Source organism: Sinocyclocheilus anshuiensis, unplaced genomic scaffold, assembly GCF_001515605.1.
Source record: "Sinocyclocheilus anshuiensis isolate Anshui unplaced genomic scaffold, SAMN03320099.WGS_v1.1 scaffold701, whole genome shotgun sequence".
Taxonomy (NCBI): domain Eukaryota; kingdom Metazoa; phylum Chordata; class Actinopteri; order Cypriniformes; family Cyprinidae; genus Sinocyclocheilus; species Sinocyclocheilus anshuiensis.
This window is the reverse complement of record NW_015539895.1, coordinates 614,057-637,093: the sequence shown is the minus strand read 5'-3', so window position 1 is coordinate 637,093 and position 23,037 is coordinate 614,057. Positions and strand designations below refer to the sequence as shown.

The following is a 23,037-nucleotide window of genomic DNA, read 5'->3' as shown; positions in this document are numbered from 1 at the left end:
CATCGTTCTGAAAAGCGAGGTGTGCTCTGATTGGCCAGCTATCCAGTGCGTTGTGATTGGCTGAATACCTCAGGTATTCGTGACATGGCAGCGGCGGTAACAATACTACAGCGAGAATAAAAGTTACACCTTCTTTCTTTGCATGAACATTTGGGCGGCGTTATGCAAATCTTCCCACATAGTGACATAGACACGTGGGGGTGTGTTAGAACGAGCCGTTTTAGGTAGGCGTGGTTGACTCTTAACTTTTATAAAGAATATCTCTTTGGATTTGAGACTTTAGTCTTTGCAACTTGACAGATCTTTATGCACCAAGAGCTTGTAACACTCCAAAGAGAAAGGAAATGAATTGAAATCGCATCATATGACCCCTTTAAGCTCCATTAGATGAGGCATGTTTGGAACATTCTCTTGCTGTTTACTGTTGCTGTCGGGAACTAAGGACAGCATTTAACGAACTTGCTTCAAAAAGTAACATTTCAATACATACATTTTTGGTTTTAATATTTTTTTATTGTGTGGTAACCGTTTTATAAAAGCAATAAGGTACTCCAGGAGGACTTATTGCTGAAGGGGTTGCAGGCACGAAGCGAAGGCTTCAGCCGTGATTTATTCACGATACAGCACGGCCTCTTGAACCTTATTGCTTACGTATATAGGTCGATATTTATTCTACAAATATTTTATTTTATTATTTTTTTTAAACATGCCTGGAACATTATTATATAGGTTTAAAAAAAAACTCTGAAGGGAAAAATGCAAATGTTACAAAAATAATTAATCGTGTGCATTAAAAACAAAAAAGCTAACGTTAGCATGTACATATACAACAGTATACAGTATATATATACAGTATTTAGGAGAACTATTCAGTGTGTGACTTTCTGAGAGCAACAGCGTTGATACGGGCATGCGCAAACAAAGCGGGCGTGTTTTAAATCAGATCCGCCCACATTAAGGGATGCCTGAAACTGCGCAGGGCAAAAGCGACCCTCTAACCGGGCTGGACAGCAACAGTCCGGGGTAATTAGATTCCGGCGTCACAAAAGACAAAACATTTCATTTCGTTTTAATACAAACCCATACTTCCAGAACTAAGGATATTAACCAACATTTATCTGGTGGTGTGTGATTTCAAGAACGCCAATTGACCCACAAGAGCAAGAAATCACTCAAAAAACGAGTAGAAGTTCACCGAAGTTTCTCAGTATTCATCATGGAGGAGAAGAAGGAGGAGAGCGAAGCGGAGATCCACGAACACGGACCCGAACATTGGTTCTCCAAATGGGAGCGCCAATGCCTCGCAGAGGCCGAAAGGGAAGAGCCGACCGAGGAGGAGGTGGACCAAAACCAGGAGAAACTCTGGCATCTCTTCCAGAATTCCGCTACGGCGGTGGCGCAACTTTATAAAGGTCTGTGCGCAGAGAAAGAGACCCCATCAGCGGCCCTCGGACTTCCAGTGGCTCGGCTAAAGAAACCGCCCGCTTCTAGAAAAATATCGCGTAAACGCGTTGTTTCTAGACTGAACCACGCCTTTCGACCTAAAAGCCCTTACCGGTCTCATCTGGCCACTAAAGTGCCAAAAGCAGCGTTTTATTCTTGTTTTTCACCGTGTGAATGATAACTAGCTTTAGCCGCGCCGGTCTGGCTGTGTTTGACAGTTTGTTCGTTGTTATTATAGTGGCCTTGCTAACCGGCTAGCCGGAAAGCCGGCTAGTTAGCCCTTAAACACGAGTTTTTTTGTTCCACTCGGCTAAACTGTTCTGTATTGAAGAAGCTTATTTTTAAGTGGAACACATTTACGTTTTACAGGCTTATGAAATTACAAATGTTGACAAAGCCCTGCCGGTCTTTGAGCTAGCTTGTGTCCTATTGTGGCTGTGTTTCAAAACCAAGTGTACTTAACTGCCTGCCATTGTGCAAGAGAGGCACGTTCGAACGCACCTATGTTACACTAATATGTTGTTTCTCACTAGGGGTTGAGACAGCCATTGTTTGGTTAACACAAGGGATACCCGAACTCGTTCTTAAGGGGAGAGTTATTTTACCCAAAAATCAATGCGCATATTTGTGTCAACATTTAGTAATATGGTGGTTATTGTTTGTTTAAAATGCAATAGAATTAGCCTAATATAAAATGGTTATTTAGTGTATATATATATTTATTTATTTTTTGTATGTAGATTTCTATCTATCTATCTATCTATCTGTGAAGTTAAGCTTTTAAGTTAAGCTTTTGCTTGAAATGTATCTTGGCATACTGATGTGCTGAACAAATGTGTAATTGGTGAGTGCTTCTTATTTTAACAATAAATTAGCTTTTTTTATGGTTAGGCACTTAACTCTTTGTAAATAGCATTGACATGGTTTTAATCCATTGCAAAACCAGCGGAATTTATCGTGTATTGTCTACACAGTTAGAAAAAGTATTTTCTATCAGTTTCCTAGTCTAGTGTAAAAGTTAACAATAGAAATCCTATCTGAATGCTTTTCTGGACCTATTTTAGTTATCTCTGTTGTCTTTAAAATCACATGAGCGTCCCTGATTTTATTCCTGACTTGCAGATCGAGTCTGTCATCAGCAAGGACTGTCATTGTGGTCTCCATTTCAGAATGCTGCAACAGCAGTGACTAATCTTTACAAAGGTAACTCATTATGTATTGAGTTTACACACATCTAGAGTCCAACACTGTTGAATAAATTGCATACATAATTACTTCTGACTGTGATCTGTTCAACAGAGAGCATTGATGCACACAAGAGGAGCTTTGACTTAGGAATCCAGACTGGTCATCAGCGACGTAATAAAGATGTTTTGGCCTGGGTAAAAAAGCGAAGAAGAACTATACGAAGGGAGGATTTGATAAGTTTCCTATGTGGTAAAGCGCCACCACCAAGGACTTCTAGAGCAACCCCCAAACTGACTGTCATGTCTCCGAACCGACCATCTTCATCGGACACAGTATCATCTGTAGAGACTGATTTACAACCATTCTGTGAGGCCATAGCACTACATGGTAAATATTACTGCCCGCTCATAGTTAAGATACAGCCGACTGAACATGATTGTGTTTGTCAGTGCGCATATTTGTCTTAACATTTAGTGACTACACTTTGTAGTTTACATATGGTGGTTACTTTTTTTATATGATTGAAAACTATGCAATGCTTATATATATATATATATATATATATATACACATATACATACAGTATATGTTCATATTATTTGTTGATTTAAGATTCTTGTTTTTGCCAATCATTTGATAATTATTTGTATAGGCTGGCAGACATTCATGGTTCAGGGACAAGGACTGTATACCCATATGTTCGTTTAGGTTTATTTTCAAGTACAGCATTCCATACCTCTACAAACATAGCATCACTGTAATACACTGGAAATATGAAGTTGCGTTCACGTTACCTACAGTTCTTACCACTTGTTATTTAGAGGTTTTTGTTAAAGCACAGCCAGCTAAACCCACCACATCCTTGTTTAAGATGTATCATTATTCATGGGTAGCAAATGTGGTGATGACACATAGTTGCTCAGTATTTTTAAAGTGTGAAAAGGATCACGTGATGAAACGTGAAAGCATGTGCATTAAATCTCATCTTTGGTTCCAGGTCTAAGTGGTGCAATGGCCAGCATCAGCGTCCGCTCAAGCACTCCTGGCTCTCCGACTCATGTCAGTGGCAGCTCAAATGCAGGGCGCAGAAGGAACGGACTGCACGATGTGGACTTGAACACTTTTATATCAGAGGAGATGGCCCTCCACCTTGGCAGTGCAGGCACCAGGAAGCGGACCTCGGTCCAGTGCGCCGACGTCATCACAGACTCCCCAACCCATAAACGCAACAGAATGCTCTGAACTCAGTTGTTGTTCTGTATGCTTTGTGCTGCTTAAAATAAAAGCCACTTGATCCTCAACACTTGCGTTTCCTCAAAAAGGAAACAAGGGGCGCAGTACACTTGCATATTCAATACAGTATGCCATACAGTGAAGGCTAGTTCATACCGCTCCATGCATGTTGATTTTTTTTTTTTTGCACTCACCACACCACAGTCAAGTGACTAAATTGTTTTTTGAGTTGTATGCTGTCAGTCCCCATTTTATTGAAAACATATTAACTACAACATTACAACATCACAATAGCCTATTTTTAGTTCACAATATCTCCTAGTTGTGCTTCCTAGTATTGCCAAGCTAATAACTCAATGTTTGTTTTCAGATAAAGGTGTCAGCATTAGCTCATTTCCCATCAGTATATTATCAGTTCTCCTTTGCACTCATTGAATCGCAGTTCTGTTGTGATCAGCTTAGAAATGTGCAAATTTATTAGTCATACTTGAAACTGCTGCTGATCTATACGTTTGTGTTATGTTGAGAAAGTTGCAATAATGATTTTGCACTAATACATTTTTTTGAATGAACCATATAGACATCAAAAGAAAGGCAAAGGAAGTGAGGCTTATGATACAATGGTGCAATTGTTGACATTTTACATTTCAAGGCTGTTATGATTTGGTTCAGGGGTTAGGTAAATCTTTGTGCTGTACGAATGATGTTCAGCAGAGCTTTCTCTCAGGAGAGGTACGGAAGTAGAGAAAAACTGTGTCGTCCTGAAATTGAAGTGCCCTTTAAGTGCTTTTCAAATCCAGGTCAGAGGATTTGGAGAGCCGCACATGTACAGTCCAGCTTTGTTCTGATGTATGGAAGTCAAGCTGGACTATGACCCCCTTAAAAGTAGAAATGTACGTTAATATGAGCTCCTGGGTAATGAAAGTGTGTGCTCTTTTGGCTGATGCACTAATATACCACTCTTGATTTAACATGATGGGTTGTCCTTATTTCTTATATAAGATACTTTAGATAGAAAGGCCAATTGAGTGTTTGGCATGTCAGGTAACTGGTGGTGGGGAATCATGTGGAGTGTATTTTCTGTCAAATCCCAATCAAACTGCTTTATGCAGACATTTAATTACAAATGTTTCAGAACCTGTTTGATTTGTTTCTGTAATATGAATATTGGCTATTTGGTTATTGATTTCATTACTAATTCCATAAACATTTGTTTGCCATAAATTAACATGGATCTAATATTGATTGCTCCGAAAAATAAGTGTTTATCATCGATTGAATTGACACGCAATGCATTTTGTTGATTTAAAGGTCAGGATGTAAAGCTAAAATTTTGTTCATGTCGGGTTGGGAACCTGTTTGATTTGTTTCTGTAATATGAATATTGGCTATTTGGTTATTGATTTCATTACTAATTCCATAAACATTTGTTTGCCATAAATTAACATGGATCTAATATTGATTGCTCCGGAAAAATAAGTGTTTATCATCGATTGAATTGACACGCAATGCATTTTGTTGATTTAAAGGTCAGGATGTAAAGCTCAAATTTTGTTCATGTCGGGTTGGAAAGTAAAATCGTCTTTTATCCAGAACATCATAATGAAACCACAGTTGCCATTTTTGAAAAACCTGCTTAAGTTAAAGGCTAAGTTATTAAAGTTACACTTGTATATTCACATGAATTGTGTATGTTTTGTTTACAGTATTTTAACGAAAATAGAATTTGTCACATCCAGTTGAGCCCTGAAAACATTCACTTGTACATCTACTGATTAAAGCAGTGATTCTTGTTCAGTAATTAAATGGATCTTTATACATCTATTGTGTCACAGCAGTAGAATTTGGACATAACTGCACATGTATGCAATGCATTGTTGTGAGTTGTGCAAAAAAAGTAGAGGCACAAGTCAGTGAATGCAAAACCTTCCTCCTGACAAACTAAATCTTTACTGGATGTACACCTATCGTGGATAGATGGAAAATATTTCAAATCATTGCGATTCTTGTGGTTTTGCCATATGCATGGATAGTATTTACTGTGAAGTGCTTCAGTAACTGATGCTCAACTGCCCTCTTGTGGTAATTAATATACTAACAAAAAAAAGTTATTGACCTAAATTTTTTGTGAAGAAAATTAAAATATGCGCAAAACAACTGACGTTCAGCTAAATGTTTCAATGTACTATTTAACTATTTATTAGCAAATTAATTTAAAATATAAAAATTATATAATATAATAATATATTTTAAAAAGTCCATTCCTTAACTATTTGATCTTAATCTTATTTAATTTTTACACACATTGAAGTGTTGACTGCATTCAAAAGCTCAACACTGAACCTGTCATTGTTTTTTTTTTTATTTATGGAAAATTTATTTAAAATTTTATTAAAAAGTAGTTGAACGAAAGCTTTAAAATTGCATTTCTCTTACCTATAGTTGTACAATTATTTAATTTATTTTAACTGCAAACAGCATTTTATTTATAAGCTTTATAAAATTGAACTGAAACATGCCCTAAATTTAGGGTTGCACAAAACTTAATAGAAAAAACAAAACAAAAACAAAAGACGTAATCTTTTTTAACTGATCACTTGTTTAAAAAAAAGAAGAATTTCAGGCCCTGTTTTACCCTTTTTTGTGCAAAGTACCATCTGTCTTGTCATCAATAACTATTATTACACACTAATAGTGTAATCTATTAACTACACATAAAACCCGACTTTTTACGTAAGTACCAGATGGGTGTCATGCCATAAAATATTTTTAATACGACTGACTTTGTATTTAATGAGAATTTAATATCAATATTGTAAGTTACTAATTATAACATTTTCATTTTACAGAGAGCAAAGAACATTTACATTATCAAAGAACATTTTCATTCAGTCTAGCCAGAGACACTCTCAAAAACTCCCATTAAAATCACTGAAGCTGTTTACACTGTGAAATGAATCTCTTACTTACATTCGTTCGCACATCTGCACTTTGTTGTTTCTGACGAGAGCAAAACACCGCGTTTCAGCGATGACTCAGCTGAACGTCTCTGATTGGCCATTGCATTCATAAGCTCAACAGAATAGTGTGTGATTGGTTATAATGCGCAGCACTGTAAAAACGCGTCTGTCTCTGGCTCAGCGCCAGCCGGCGAACACAGATTTGAATTTAGCAGCTGATGCTGTGCCGCACTGAACGATTTAATCACACCAGTGCTATTGTATCAAATATAAAAAAAATATTATTGGGCTATTTTTGTCTTTTGGAAGCTGCATTCAAAATGCACTTGGCTCAGAAATCCCCCTCACTTTGAATGGGCATGACGCCTCTGCTTGTCATGTTGTATTTTCTAGGATGTTGACAGACAGACAAAGACAGACAGACAGATAGATAGATAGATAGATAGATAGATTCCATAAAAAACTGAGAATGTGCTGGCAGAAAATTACCAGGACATTTTCCTGTGAGTTTACGGACATTTCCTTCAACTCTAAAACGGAAAATTCTGGAGATCTTCTGTACCATTAACGGACAATTAGCAAATAAATCCAGCACAATATATACAAATTGAACATGGTTTATTTTTTCCTCATTTAAACAGTCTTAGAAGTTTATTAAGCCACTGGATTCACGTAGGCTACTTAATGATGTCTTTATCCCTTTCTGAACCTTGAAAGTGGTAGTTGCATAGGCTGTCAATGGGAGGAAAGAAAGCACTCAGATTTCATTAAAATGATCCTCATTTTGATATAATATTTCAACCCTTTAAGGTAGACTACTCTACTCTAATTCATGCTAAATTATCTTGTTAAACTTCAACTGGCGTGGTTCTGCAACAATGTTTTCCTGTACAGCATTTGAAAATATGAAACAAAGATTCATGCACTCATGCCTGACATTTCAATATGAAACTACAAAGAAAACTGTACAATCTGAATTAAGAGCAAACAGTGAGACAAATGCCTGTTTGTGCTCTCTTAGATCTCTCGTCATGTGCAAGTTTGAGGAAACAACTGAATACAGCCTCCAGTTTATTTATTTATTTTTTCTTTTTCTGCATGTTCAGTCAAGTTCCATTTGACTTTACTTGACATTTTACAACTTCATGAATTCAGCTGAAACAAGTATGCACACACATAATGTATGTGACTGAAGAGGAATTATGCTCATGCTGACCTCTGTCTCCAAGGGTAACAGTGCAAGAAGTTTTAATAATTTACATGAAAATAGGAGGGTCATTATTTCATGAATATATTGAAATAATATTCAGCCGTTATGAATGTCACTGCACAGGTTATTTTCTTCCTTAGATATCCGAATGACCTGATGAAACCACGATGAACTGGTCTCTGGTTTGGCTGAAGGGGGAGGTCACTATAATCAGCTGTTCTCTACTGCAGCTAGAAAACACAACACTGGGTGGCGCTGTTACCACAGCTGTGTGACCAAAGGACGAAATACTCACCAATCATCAAGGTTATCTAATATTATTAAGCAGGCTCCAGCATCCAGGATCCAGGCTCAAGTATCTCATAATCAGAAAGGTAATGAATGTAATCTTTAAGTATGACATAACATATGTTCATGATATTTAAATAATAATCGAGGGGAAACTAATAGCAAATAGCAGCAACATCAAGCAAAAAACACTACAGTAGGCCTACATGCAATCCAAATGCATCACATAGCCTACGTATTTTGAAGTATGGATGAATTATCTGACAGTGCCACTAGGATATGAAATGGAGAATCTGACCTTGTGGGAAACATCCGTGAAAAAGCAATAACGGATGGGTCAAATGACCATGTGCTGGCGATTCATTTTCTCTAAACACCATAACACACTTTAATTTTTATAAGCATATATACAAATTTATTATGAAATTGAATTTGGATAGAAAAAAATCACCCACCAATGTTGACACATTATCATGTAACTTTATGTAAAGTTATTTATTAGCACTATTATGACTGTCTGCTCAACAGTTGGTCTGATTCAAGGGTAATCAGCAGTTTTTTGGACAAAAGGCAGATGTTAGTGGATGCTAATATCATTTAGCAGATGCTTTTTTTCCCATTGTGTCTCACTAATTGTAGTTTCTGCTACCTGGGGTAAAAAACATTAGCACATGGGAACAATGGTGATTGTTATCACAGTAGCCTAATTCACCACTTCCTGGGTCACCCCTAGGGGTACAAAAAGCTCATTTGAGGGGGATATGCATGATTTCACTCCGAACCCCATCTAGTATTTTATGCTATTGGTCATCGGCCCATATGCCCTGTGTGTATTTTGCATAGCCCATTTTTGCACCCCTGATCACCCCATCAAGATAAAATGTAGGCCTACATAATTCTTGCAGAAAATTTTTTTTTTTCATTTTCAGTCCATTTTTTATTACACTTGGTGGCCTTTTGACCTCTTTTATTTTCTGTTTCTCCTCTCCACCTGAGCGGGTGTAAATGAAATCTCACATTCTGTACTGAATTACAATGAATTCCTCCTATTCTATAGCAGTGATGTAGGAGCGACTTCTGTATGTATCAGACACCGACCATGAACAATTTATGAAGCCCATAAGCTGAGCTTGACAAGAATGTAATAGCAGGCAACAAAACGCATTAAACTTACCCATTGCACAGATCCTATAGATCCAGATTTTGACAATGACCTGCGCTCAAGTTATGAGTTCAGATATATCAAGTCCTGTGCACTGGCTGCAATATAACAAAGAGTGAAACATTTAAGGGGGTCTGAATACTTTCCGTACCCACTGTATATGAGATATTCATGAAACTGTATTTTTGCTGTGTTACGCGTGTGAATAAATGGTTGGAAGGCTGCTCATATGATCATGATCACTATCTTATGTAGTATGTATGAGCTATGCAAGTACATTCAAAATCAATAACTGCATCTGTACAGTGATATCAGCTCATATTTAACTGTCAAAATATCCCATATCCATCTCAAGATGTTATGAAAATGTCTCTACAAATGGAAATAATCTTCATGTCACATTTTTGTTCAGAAGCCAATGACTTTTTATTTATGTCAGTTGACATCAAAGTTGAGATTATTATTATCTGCATGCAAAAACTGGTGACTTTTCAGCATAAAATGACAAAGTTATAGCTGTATAATCATATAAAGAAGAATAAAATTAGAAAATAAGCAAAAGTTCCCACCAAGAACAATAGGGCTCCAGCAGTTTTATTGCTCAGACCCCTAAATAAAGGGATGAAAACAAAGCAGTGTGCGAACACAGAATTTAATGTTATGCCCCTGTTACTCAATATAACAGACACCTCCAAAAACAGAAACAAACACAGTCTGACTCAGAGCTGGCATTAGGCTTGGCGTGGATATATTCCTAATTCCATCTGAATCATTCATTATGTGCTCTGCTCAACAAAGGAGGATAGAGACATGGGAGCAGAGGAGCCCTGAAGGTAGAACGCCGGCAGACCAGCAGAGCGCAGGGGACCCGAGAGCACATGTTTTTCTGCATTAATCCCCATTTCCTGACATCAGGCTTCTATTTTCTTTCACTGTCTCTATCAATTTAATGAAAAATGCAACACCACTTTCCCATCCTGAACTTCCTTGTCTGCAGACCTTAAATTATGGATGCTGCCCTCAGAGCTGATCTATGAGCACAAAGTGATGCACAGGGCTTGAAACATTGAAGAACTTTTTTATTATTATTATTTGTGGGTCTGTGCGGTAGTTCCTCTCTCCTTCTTTGCCTCTTTGTGAAAGTCCCAGTATATATAAAGTTAATATAATATAATATAATATAATATAATATAATATAATATAATATAGGATTTTTTGCCATTCTAGTCGATTCTAGAGTCAGCTGGAGACGTGCAATGCTCTGAGACTTAGAACGTGTCATCTGTTAGTGTTGTAAAAAAAAAAAAAAAACATTACATAAAGTGAATTAATTAAATAATCAGGTTAACCAGGCTCACACAACTTAGTTTTGATTGAATGATTCAGTTCATGGATTCAGTGATCTGGTTGCAGCAAAACAACTGGTTGGAGAAAGAAGCTTGATGTAAAATGCTGTTTGTTTGTTTTTGTTTATCTTACAACAATTCGAGAATAATGACAACAAAGCATAAAAAAAATAAAAATTATTTCGGTATTTCGCCGAGATAAAGGCCAAAAAAATCAAGTTATGCAATAAACATAACCTTAACATAAACATCTAATTACTAGGATTTTATAAAAATTATTTCTATATAATATGTAATATATGTATTTTAAACTAAAAGTCATAGTATGTGGCCTATATGCTTTTTTGTTGTTGATTTTGTGTCCTTTCAGTGCCTATTCATAGTAATTGCATAGAAAACAACAACCAAACATTTAGTTTCATGGTAGAAATAAAATGATACCAGTTTGGTACAACATTCTGAGTAAATGATGGCAGAACTTAAATTTTTATGTGAACTGTCCCTTTAAAACAATTTGTAAACTTTGTTCCCTTTTCGGTAGGATGCCATTGCGCTCCTCAGATGTGACGGTGACAGACCGCTTGATCCCATAGGATGGCTTAAATATATAACGACACATCTTCTTAATTGGACAGAGTTGCTTTCATTTAAAATGAATGATATCTAAAGTGAGTCCATCTCAAGGGCCAAGTAGAGAGCACTGGATCGGTCAACCCGAGTGAATTGTTAATAATGTATGTATCTATTATTCAGCAGAAATTACCCAAGCGAGACAACATTTTTGCATTCCAGCGAGTATGTTGGAAACACCAATTATTTGTGGAGGTAATTAATGGACTAGAGGCCATCACTCGCAGACCAGCAGAGCATAAAGGCTCAGAAGAGCACAGGGAGAGACACATTGCCTTGCTGAGTAATTTTCATATTCACAACTGAAATTTTGGTGGATAACAAGGTCCCAGAATTAAAGTAGGAGGTTATTAAGATGCAGGAATCGTGTCTTGAGTGCACTTTTTGAGTGAGGGAATGTTTTCCCCCGGTGATTCCAGTACTAATGTAATGTGTTTTAAACAAAAGCAAAGTGAAACAAGGAACCCTCAGTTCTTCTTGAGCCATACTTTGACGCAAAATATACGAGCTTAAAGTTTTTACCTTGTGTTTGTATTCAGTTCCTGCTCCCCTGAGGGCAAATAGAGCTCATCAACAAGTACGACACAAACATTGGGCTTCTGTCTCCAAAAGCACCTTAATTGCATGGTTTCATAGAGTGTAAAGTTATTTGTGTCAGGCTATTTATTTATTTATTTTAGTAAACAGCAAGAGAATGTTCCAAACATGCCTCATCTAGTGGAGCTTAAAGGGGTCATATGATGCGATTTCAATTTTTCCTTTCTCTTTGGAGTGTTACAAGCTCTTGGTGCATAAAGAAGATCTGTAAAGTTGCAAAGACTAAAGTCTCAAATCCAAAGAGATATTCTTTATAAAAGTTAAGAGTCAGCCACGCCTACTTAAAACGGCTCGTTCTAACACGCCCCCACATATCTACGTCGCTCTGTGGGAAGATTTGCATAATGCCGCCCAAATGTTCACGCAAAGAAAGAAGGTGTAACTTTTATTCTCGCTGTAGTTTTGTTGTTTCCGCCGCCATGTCATAAAGACGCTGTGTGCTTCGTTGTGAAAGCGAAACTACTTTGTTTGGGCTGTTCTGACTCAAAGACTGTAAGTACGTTTTTTATATTTAAAGAGTTTTTATATTTTATATATTTAAAGCGAGTTTTTTGGGCAGTGTAGAGTAGGGCTTGTTATTTGTCATTTCTCCGATCACAAATGAAGACATGGTTCTACGTTTACGCGGCGCGATGCAACGCAACGCGTAAAAAGACAGTATAAGTCATTATAATCCATAATTATGTCCCCACTGGATGCCACGAATGCCTCATTTATTATGGGCTTTCATGTGTTTGAATCATCGCTCCGGCCTGACAGGGCATCACAATATGGCAAGGGGCGTAACATTTCCGTCACACGCTTGAGGTATTCGGCCAATCACAATGCACTGGATAGCTGGCCAATCACAGCACACCTCGCTTTTTCAGAACGATGAGCTTTGTAAAAATCGACGCATTTCAGAAAGGCGGGGCATAGAGGAGAAACAATAATGTACAGTATGTGGAAAATAATGTGTTTTTTTAACCTTAAACCACATAAACACATTTCATTACACCAAATACACAAAATACTGATCTTTTTAGCAGCATCATATGACCCCTTTAAGCACAGAAAAAGAAAATTTAAGTTGGTGAAAGACAGTGATATTTTAAAATATTATACAATTTAAAATAACTGTTTCCAATTTTAATGTTTAAAAAAAGCTGAATTTACAGCAGTCATTACTCCAGTCTTCAGTGTCACATGATCCTTCAGAAATCATTCTAATAATCATTCTAAATCTTTTGTAACATTCTAAATGTCTTACTCTTATTTTTCATCAATTTAATACATCCTTGCTAAATAATGTATTTTTTTAACACTCTGTTTATTAAGTTTTTACAATAAAATATACAGTACAAAATACAAATTAGCCTGAACAGATCTTCCCCATATAACCCTATGACATACCCCTACAACCCTAAATCTCCATCCCATAGTGCCACAAGTAAATAAATGAAACAAATCTTGATTAAAAAAAGTAAAAGACAGATAGTTAGATGAGGTCTATATATTCTGTCTTGTTGATATACCCAAATAAGAGAGGAAGCTGCCCCATTGTTTTACAAACAGATCTTGACGTTTCTTCATAAGATGATACTTCCTTAGTCCACATAGAAGTCGAAGGAGGTTTCAAAGCATGTCAACATATTCTGTTACACCAAATACACAAAATAATTATCTTTAAAAAAGCATCATATGACCCCTTTAAACAAATCTTTAAAAATCTTACAAAATAAAAAAATAAAAAATCTTACTGACTCACAAATTTGGAAGTGTATATTTTTGTTGTTTTAATGTTACAATAAAAAAAAAAAAGAAAAAAGAAAAATAGTAATTTACACTTGACCTTAAAATGTACTCTTACCAAAAACAATAGTCACATCTAAGAGGGTAAAATGGCTGTCCAATAAATGAAATATGCATATTTAATTCTGTATTTTTTAATATAATAAAATGTCAAGACAGTCTGATTAAACCATAATATGTGACACTCTTTTGAAAGCAAATATTTGTTCTGCTTTATTACTGTACATACACACTGGTAACATGAGATTATCGATTAATCTGTTGACTTTTGTCAAACCTGTGTATGTTTAGCTGGCACATTTGATTTGACAGTCTGCTTTTGTCACATGATGATAAATCAAACATTTCATTACCAACAGTTATTTATTATGAGAACATTGCAACACATAAGACACCACTATAAAACACATTGTACTGTTCATGTTTATGAGAAATGGCTTAGGACTTTATAAAGATTAAGACGTTATTAGCAGCATGCATCCATCCCACATCAGACATTATAGGATACGTTAAAGCCCTCTTATTTCCCTACGTTAAAGCCCTCTTATTTCCCTATAGAGAAGAAAAGCGCAAATATATTTGTTCTCATAGGTTGTTAAGCGAAAGGGAGATCTTCTCAAAGCAATTTTCATACACTGCAGTGCATTTCCTCCGTCTCAGCGTTTCTTATATCATTATGTATGATTACAATACTAGAGGGTCCATCAGTGTAAAATGAAAGTGCAGAAATTGTCCCCTAAGACGTTGATTATCATTACCATAGACCCAAAGAGAGCTGCTATTGTCAAAGAGGAGGCGTTTCTGAGGTCAAACAAATAGCAATTGCTTGTTTGTAACGACAGGGATGGTCTTTTATTAGGCAAATGTTAGTAAGAACAGATATATGAGAACATGAAGTGCGCAGGAAGCTGACTTTGATTTTTTTATGCTTTCCCCAGCTGACATTTTGATTGTGTCCACATAGATCCTCTGAGCATTGTCTGGTTTTATTTGTTACTTTGTAAACATATGGTCTGGCTAACAACCTGTTTCTTAAATGCCAGCCAATCAAAACATAATTTATATAATTAAATATATAATTTATTAAAGCAATTATATTATAATATATTATTATAATTTATTAATGTATACTTTTAGTATATAATTATTAAAAAAAAAAGAATAATAATTATGTAATTGCATGTGTACTGGAGTTTGGTGAAAGCCCAATGGCACTGCAGCTTTCTGCCTTCACAGTCAAGTCACATCAGTGTCTTTCATTTGTGTTTTCCAGAACCCTGACTGGTCACAGATGCCACCATGGCTGACCAATTCACCGTTATATCACTCAAAACAACTTGTCCTCTGCATGCAGGGTCAGATCTCATTCAGGGCTTACTGACTATATATGTATTTGTAAATAAGATGATATTGGCAAGACAAATGAGCCAACAGAGGGCATCATGCATTTAAATTTTTGTTATTATTGTATTTATTATTATTTTTATTATTATTATTAAGCCTGAATTAGTCAGCTGGAGACTGCAGTAGAGCATAAGTGTTTGCTTAAAGGGTGTAAACTGGATGTTTCATCACTTATGAATATATACTGTATATACAGCGGTTGGACAATGAAACTGAAACACCTGGTTTTAGACCACAATAATTTATTAGTATGGTGTAGGGCTTCCTTTTGCGGCCAATACAGCAACAATTCGTCTTGGGAATGACAGATACAAGTCCTGCACAGTGGCCAGAGGGATTTTGAGCCATTCTTCTTGCAGAACAGTGGCCATGTCTCTACGTGATGCTGGTGGAGGAAAACGCTTCCTGACTCGCTCCTCCAAAACACACCAAAGTGGCTCAATAATATTCAGATCTGGTGACTGTGCAGGCCATGGGAGATGTTCAACTTCACTTTCATGTTCATCAAACCACTCTGTCACCAGTCTTGCTGGTACACCTTCAGGGTACAATGTTTGAACCATTGGATGCACATGGTCCTCCAGAATGGTTCGGTAAACCTTGGCAGTGATGCGCTCATCTAGCACAAGTATTGGGCCTAGGGAATGCCATGATATTGCAGCCCAAACCATCACTGATCCACCCCCATGCTTCACTCTGGGCAATAACTCTCCCAGATGCAGAAAAGACAGTGAAGATGGACTCATCAGAGAATAATACATGATTCACATTGTCCAAAATCCAAGATATGCACTGCTGGCACCACTGAAACCGACGTTTGGCATTGGCACGAGTGACCAAAGGTTTGGCTATAGCAGCCCGGCCATGTATATTGACCCTGTGGAGCTCCCGACGAACAGTTTTGGTGGAAACAGGAGAGTTGAGGTGCACATTTAATTCTGCAGTGAGTTGGGCAGCTGTGGTTTTATGTTTTTTTGGATACAATCCGGGTTAGCACCCAGACATCCCTTTCAGACAGCTTCCTCTTGCGTTGACAGTTACTCCTGTTGGATGTGGTTCGTCCTTCATGGTGGTATGCTGACATTACCCTGGATACCGTGGCTCTCGATACACCACAAAGACTTGCTGTCCTGGTCACAGATGTGCCAGCTAGACGCGCACCAACAATTTGTCCTCTTTTGAACTCTGATATGTCTCCCATTATGTTGTGTGCATTGCAATAGTTTATGTAAAACTGTGCTATTGCTCTGCTAATTCAACCTTCACACTCTGCTCTTACTGGTGGAATGTGCAATCAGTGAAGATTGGCCACCAGGCTGCACAAATATAGCCATGAAACCTCTAACACTATATTGGCCAGTGTTTCAGTTTCATTGTCCAACCCCTGTATATATGTGTGTGTGTGTGTGTGTGTGTACTTAAGAGGCAAGAGATTACATTTTCATATTGTCTGCCAGGTAAAAAGTATGTATTTATCCAGAAGAGGAGGCCAGAAAAGGTTATTTTTTTTCTAGCTCAGGTACACATACTGCAGCAGTTCAGACCTGCCAGTTTTCCCGTCTGCACCAACAAACAAATGCATTCCCACACAAGAAAGGTTGTTGAAGGGGTGCCCTGTCTGGTACACTGCACAATTTTGTCTGTTTCTGCAGGAGGCAGTACAGCAAGCTTAGCACATGGAGGAAAATATTTGTATCTCATGAAAATTGAATGGTTACGGACGGTTTTAGGTGCTGGTGTTGCTGTGGCTCTTTGCCAGCCACTCTCACAGAGACCCCTTGAAAGTTGCCAAGGAACTTATGATTGCATGTAGAGACTGAAAGAGATGTCAGTCTCTGATCACAGTGATCAGCAGTGACATCACATTCAGGTGAAAACATGCATGTAGTCACTCGTCTGACAAAGCGATCTGAATGGGGAAGGTGATTGCTTTTAGCCATGCTCTGTTTATCATATTTGGATGGGTGAGCTTTGTGCAATTCTCCCTTGCTGAACTATCGTAGCATGAATGCTAAACCTAAACAATTTTATTCTTCACAATGGGGATTAGCAGCTCATTTTCACAGGAAAATGACTTGGAACAAAACTCATCTTATTTACTGTACTTTTTGTCTGTTTAATTGTTCATTCATTTTAAGAGCATTTAGGATTTAGAAAATCTTACTGGTTAATGATTATGCAGATATACAGTGTAAGGTATGTGAGCCCCTGCGTTTCTGAATCATAGTAATGATATGAGCATTATTTTTTTTTATCTTGGAATGGCAAGATGAGTGTGATTAGTCGTAATCCACCTTCCTGTACATGAGGTTCAGCAGTGGAATGAATAATTTAGGCATCTGATGGAGTGGTTGAAAAAGTGAATTCATAAATTAATTCATAAAAATATTATTAATTTCTTTATATCTAAAACATTATAATGAGAATTATTCATTCATTCTTTCATTCAGATTAGGATCCCGTTTCAACCTGAAAAATAAGCACTGTGGCCTTTAAAAGGCTTTTAATTAATCCCAAAATGAAAATTTGCTGAGTATTTACTCACCTTCAGGCCATCCAAGATGTAGAATTTTTTTTGTTTATCAGAACAGAATTAGAGACATTTAGCATTACATCACTTGCTCACCAATGGATCCTCTGCAGTGAATGGGTGCCGTCAGAATGAGAGTCCAAACAGCAGTGGTGTATAAAGTACCTGAAAGCCATACTCAAGTAAAAGTACAGATATCTTACCATGAAAATGACTTTGGTAGAAGTTGAAGTCACCGTTTAGAATATTACTTGAGTAAAAGTCTTAAAGTATCTGATATTTATTGTACTTAAGTACGAAAAGTATTTTTTAAATCTTAAACATACTTAAGTATTGAAAGTAAAAGTACAAGTAAATGCAAAATGGAAAAGAAGCAAATAAATATATATAATAAATGTTCATACACCGCTTGAGTAGCAAGATTGTGTTCAGTTTTAACTGTTTCTTCCATTTTTTTTTATTTTTGGGTAAGAATAAGAAGCACTTCATCTGGTACTTAGTGTCTTTCATTCCAACATAAGAAAACATGCCCCTCTATGCCCCGCCTCTCTCAAACGCTTAGTTTTCTACAAAGTCCCTCCTTCCGACAAGCGCAGTCTGCTCTGATTGGCCAGCTGACCTACAATCAGCTTGTAACACTCCAAAGAGAAAGGAAAACTTGAAATCGCATCATATGACCCCTTTAATGAGTGAGTCATTGAAATTCAACCGATTCATTCAAACGGCTGATTCATTCCGAAACAAAGCATTATCTAAAATGTAAGTCACATATTGCTTTATTGAACTTGTATAAACTGATTATTAAATATGTTCATGCTGATATGAAAAACGGTAGGCTACTCTTTGTGTGATATAGATTAAGTTAACTGTATTAAATTATATAAACATAAAAAGCATACAGAAGCATTTTTGCGTCTACAATTTAGAATGCCTTGAATTTTGAGTTTTAATAGACTAATAAATCACGTGCGTGCACTCTCTGTGATATACTTGATAATGTCAGATCGCACATCATTACAACAACACTTACCATATTATCGCAGATGATGCTGTATCGCACGCCCCAGACTTGACTTGAGTGGGAAATGAATCATCCGCGGTTGTGGCGCACGTTTGCACATGAGCAAAGGTGTTTTTAGGAGTCTAACTTGCAAACGCCAGACCACTGATTCGTCAAACCTGCTTTCCTGCAGTCCGTGTTCTTCTGACTTCTGACTATTTTGTAGTAAGTTACGAATATGCGTCGGGGAAATGTATCGGAGTAAAAGTATACATTTTAATTAGGAAATGTAGTGGAGTAAAAGTAAAAGTTGGCTGAAATATAAAAACTCAAGTTAAGTACAGATACTCCCAAAAATTACGTAAGTACTGTAACGAAGTATTATTACTTCGTTACAATACACCACTGCCAAACAGCTGATAAAAACATCATAATAATCCACAATGAATCCATCAATTAACGTCGTGTGAATGCAAATTTTCATTTTTGTGTTAGCTATTCCTTTGAATATTTGTTTAATCATCTCTAAATCATCTGTTTTAGATTATTGACATTATGACTACCAGTAGGGTGTATCCAGAAGGTAATGAAAGAACTGATCACTCTCCATTTGTCCTAAATGTGTCCTGCCTTTTACACCGATGACAAAGACTTTGATGAATGATGCCAATTACTTGCAGCTGCATCAGTACAGAGACAAGGAAAAAACAAACAAACAAACATTTGGATCATTATTTTTTAGAAAGAGGGCATGCAGTATGAATACTGGTGGACTGAGTCACTGGTATGTTTGATTGCAGCAATTCCCTGGTCTTTTAATATAAATATATATTTTGGAAGTCTTTTTTGTTTCCTCAAGTCCTTTTACACCCCTGCGGTGTGTGATATGGGTGACCGTGATTTCACCAAGTACAACATGTTCCTGGATCAACATCCTTGTTGATCCTGGAACAACATTCCAATCAACCAATCAGAATTGAGGGATAACTTTTCAGGAAATATCTGTTTTAGGCTTACGATCAGGGTTAGGTGCTTCTACACCCTTGTTAATCAGCTATCATTTCACACTGATTTTAGGAATAAATTATGGGTAGGGTTAGGTTTAGGTGTAGGGATTGGGTTTAGTCTATATTTTTGGACAGTAATGTTGATCCAGGATCAACAAAAGATGTTGATCCAGGAACATGTCTTACTTGGCAAAATCACGGCGACCGTGTGATATGTTTTGTTAGAGCTGAGCCTTATGTAGCTGGCTAGTATCTAGTCCCCTCAGATTTATGAGCATAATGGATTTTGAACGCAATTTATAAAAACAAAACAAACTAAATGATAAAAAACCCAATTATAATTATCAAAAATATTCCAATTGTATACATATTTTATATATTTTTTTATATCAGAGTTGCTGTTTGCCATATAACGAAAATCTATAGGCCTACTACTATAGTTGTGATGTTCAGATGCAGTTTGCTTGGTTTATTAAAATTAATTTGTCAGGTTGGATTTTGAATGATAAACAAAAACAGTGCCAATAGAATACCAACAGAATAGCATGTTACACTCAAGAGATACATTACTAAGTTTCTAAAAAGGTTTTTCTTCTTGTGGTTACATCTTATCTAGCCTGGGGAACGAAGTGAGCCACGATTGCAACCGGTGCAACTTCAGAAATGAGGTTCTTGATGCCCCTGGCTTTAGCCATTCATCTGTAGCAATAAATCCACATGTTTCCAATACACACTGATAGCATTATATCGATCCACCTCAGCAGAAAATATGAGAAGCATGAGTGGAAGGGTCGACCAAACTATTATATAAAAGTCAATTTAAGTTATTCACTCAACAAGCCCATATAGTGGAAGAGGGACATAAGTTAAATAGCAAGTGAAGTGTTGGCTTCAACCATGGGCTAACAAGCAGCTGAAGTTTACTCTGAGGTACTTTATACGCTGAGTCATGAAATTAGGTAACTGGAAGGTAAATTTCATTGAGCAGCAGCTTTACTGCTTTAATGAGGATTTATAGCTGTGTGTTTATTTGGCCTGGAGTCCTGTGCAGGATATTATAGTAACACAGAGATAGGCTGTATATTATATGGTTTTACCAGAATGGATGGAGATAACAGTGAGGATGAACCAGGTAACTGGCATTTTAAAGACAGTCCTTTAATCACGTTTCTGCATGTCTCATAAAAGCGATTCTCCAGCAGAATGTCTCACATCTTCTTGAAATCAATGCAGTCATGCTTCAGCTTCTGTGCTTCTAATTATGGAGTGAAGTAAACTCTTTATCACTGCTGTCATAGACAATCTACAACAGGTAATGAGACGAATCGTTCCCACACACTCGTTCATTCGTCCTCGCAACGGAAGTGTTGCTGAATAATACATTGTGAACCTCCTCTTTTAATTATTAGAAAGATTTAACAGGCATGACTTAATACCCTCGTTTTAACCTCCCAGACCAGTGAAATGGCCCAATGGCCTTCAGCATCTCAATCAATAAAGCAAACCACTAAAAAAGTTTCCTGCCCTTTTTCCGGCCTCCGTCTTTATCTTTTTGAAGAAATCAGCAAAAGTATAATTACGGGGAGAACTGAACTGGGGCTTATCTGCCTCTCATGGGTGGAAATAAGGCTTTAATAAGGCCCAAAGGGAGTGAGTTCTGTCTTGCCGGCTGCTGGAAGAGCCATGTGTTCTGTAAGTGGCAGTGGTGCACTTTCACGTTCACACACACACACACACGCACGCACGCATGCACGCACACACACACACACACACACACACACACACAAGCTTATAAACACCTCTCCCAGCCAAGACTTAACATGAGAAAGACAGAGAAAGACCTCCAGGGACTATGCAAAGCGCTATATTCACATTTTTATATCTATAGCTCAACAGTTAAGTAATGTAATTCCTATTAGATAAAAGTAATAAGTAATTCCTAGATAGATAAAAAGAATGTATTTAAGCATCAAACACATTTTCATTACAAAACTAAGAGTGAGCACATGGAAGTGAACAAGAATGATTCGTTCACTTAAAAGATTCATTCAATAACACAGATACTTTCAAGAAAATACTCAATTTCTTCAGATTCTGGTTTGTGTTGCTATTTGTATATCTTGTATTTCTTTAGACTTTTGTGAAATATCACCTTAGAAACAAAGCTGGAGAATAATTGAGAATAATTTAACAAGGACAGTAACAATCGAAGATAAGTGATGGCAAATTATTATTTATTAAAATCAACTTCACAGAGGTAAACTTGAATGATTTCAGTTGTGGAGCTCATAATAGTCATTACTATACTTAAAATAAAGAAACAGGGGCAAAGTGCTTTGAATAACATGTCAAGAGTAGAAACACACTTTAGAGACAAGCAGTTTTACCTTCACTAAGCTATAGTTTCTAGTTTCATTATGAAGTGCACACATTTTTAAACAAACACTCAAGTGTTAAAATAATTTTAATTAGCTTTTTGCTAGCATCATTATCTAGATACATTAATTATTTGCGAAGAGTGTGAATTGTAATGTTTCAAAAATAGGCAGTGGATAAAATGAGTGTGCCCTTTTGTACTTTTGGTTTATTTTTTCCTCTTGATTAGCTTGAGGCTTGAGAGTTTTCTGAAAGTCAAAGTGCACCCTCACTCTCCTATGCATAATTATCTGTTTAATATCAAATTAGAAATGCATATCAGCTGTGCTGCCAATTCAGATTTTCCATGGATGTGCTAGCAGCGAGGAAACAGACTGTCCTCTACATGTCCTTAACAAGACCGGTCTCTAGGGACTGTCAAAGACACGGCTGTCTTCTGATCACTAATCTATCATTATCAGCTAAACCTGTTTTAAGGACTGTTAAAAGATGGACTAATGAAGTAGAGCAGGATTTACAAGCTTGTTTTGACCTCACTGATTGGAGCATCTTTGAAGCTTCTTTTTTATTATATTAGTGTTATATTACATCCCTACTGTGTTATTCCTATGTATGTCTGCACTATCATGTATGTCTGCACTATGTTTGTACTTTCTTCTACACTGGAAGCTCCTGTCGTCAAGTCAAATTCCTTGTGTGTGTAAACATACTTGGTAATAAAGCTCTTCTGATTCTGATTCTGATTCTGATCTGGACAGGTTAGTGAGCAAACAACCTGTACTCTTTGGCCCGAGTCCAGTACTGTGAGTAGAGAGTGACTGACCTATGAGACCTGATGCTGATGACGGGGATTTGGGATAATGAAGAGTAAA

At 36.9% G+C, this 23,037-nt stretch overlaps 1 protein-coding gene and 1 long non-coding RNA gene across 2 annotated transcripts; one reads left to right on the top strand and one right to left on the bottom strand.

Annotated features, from left to right (window-relative positions):
• The first annotated feature begins 917 nt into the window (after positions 1-917).
• LOC107685917 (UPF0472 protein C16orf72 homolog) lies at positions 918-3,932 on the top strand. The gene is made up of 4 exons (XM_016482666.1): positions 918-1,412; positions 2,566-2,646; positions 2,743-3,018; positions 3,629-3,932. Exons 1-4 carry the CDS (start codon positions 1,217-1,219, stop codon positions 3,871-3,873), a joined length of 798 nt encoding a protein of 265 aa, XP_016338152.1. The 5' UTR covers positions 918-1,216; the 3' UTR covers positions 3,874-3,932.
• A 498-nt stretch (positions 3,933-4,430) lies between these two features.
• LOC107685918 (uncharacterized) lies at positions 4,431-5,613 on the bottom strand. The gene is made up of 2 exons (XR_001634006.1): positions 5,220-5,613; positions 4,431-5,002 (listed from the first exon to the last, which is right to left on the bottom strand). It is a non-coding gene; the product is annotated as an uncharacterized LOC107685918 (long non-coding RNA).
• Between the last annotated feature and the right edge of the window lie 17,424 nt (positions 5,614-23,037).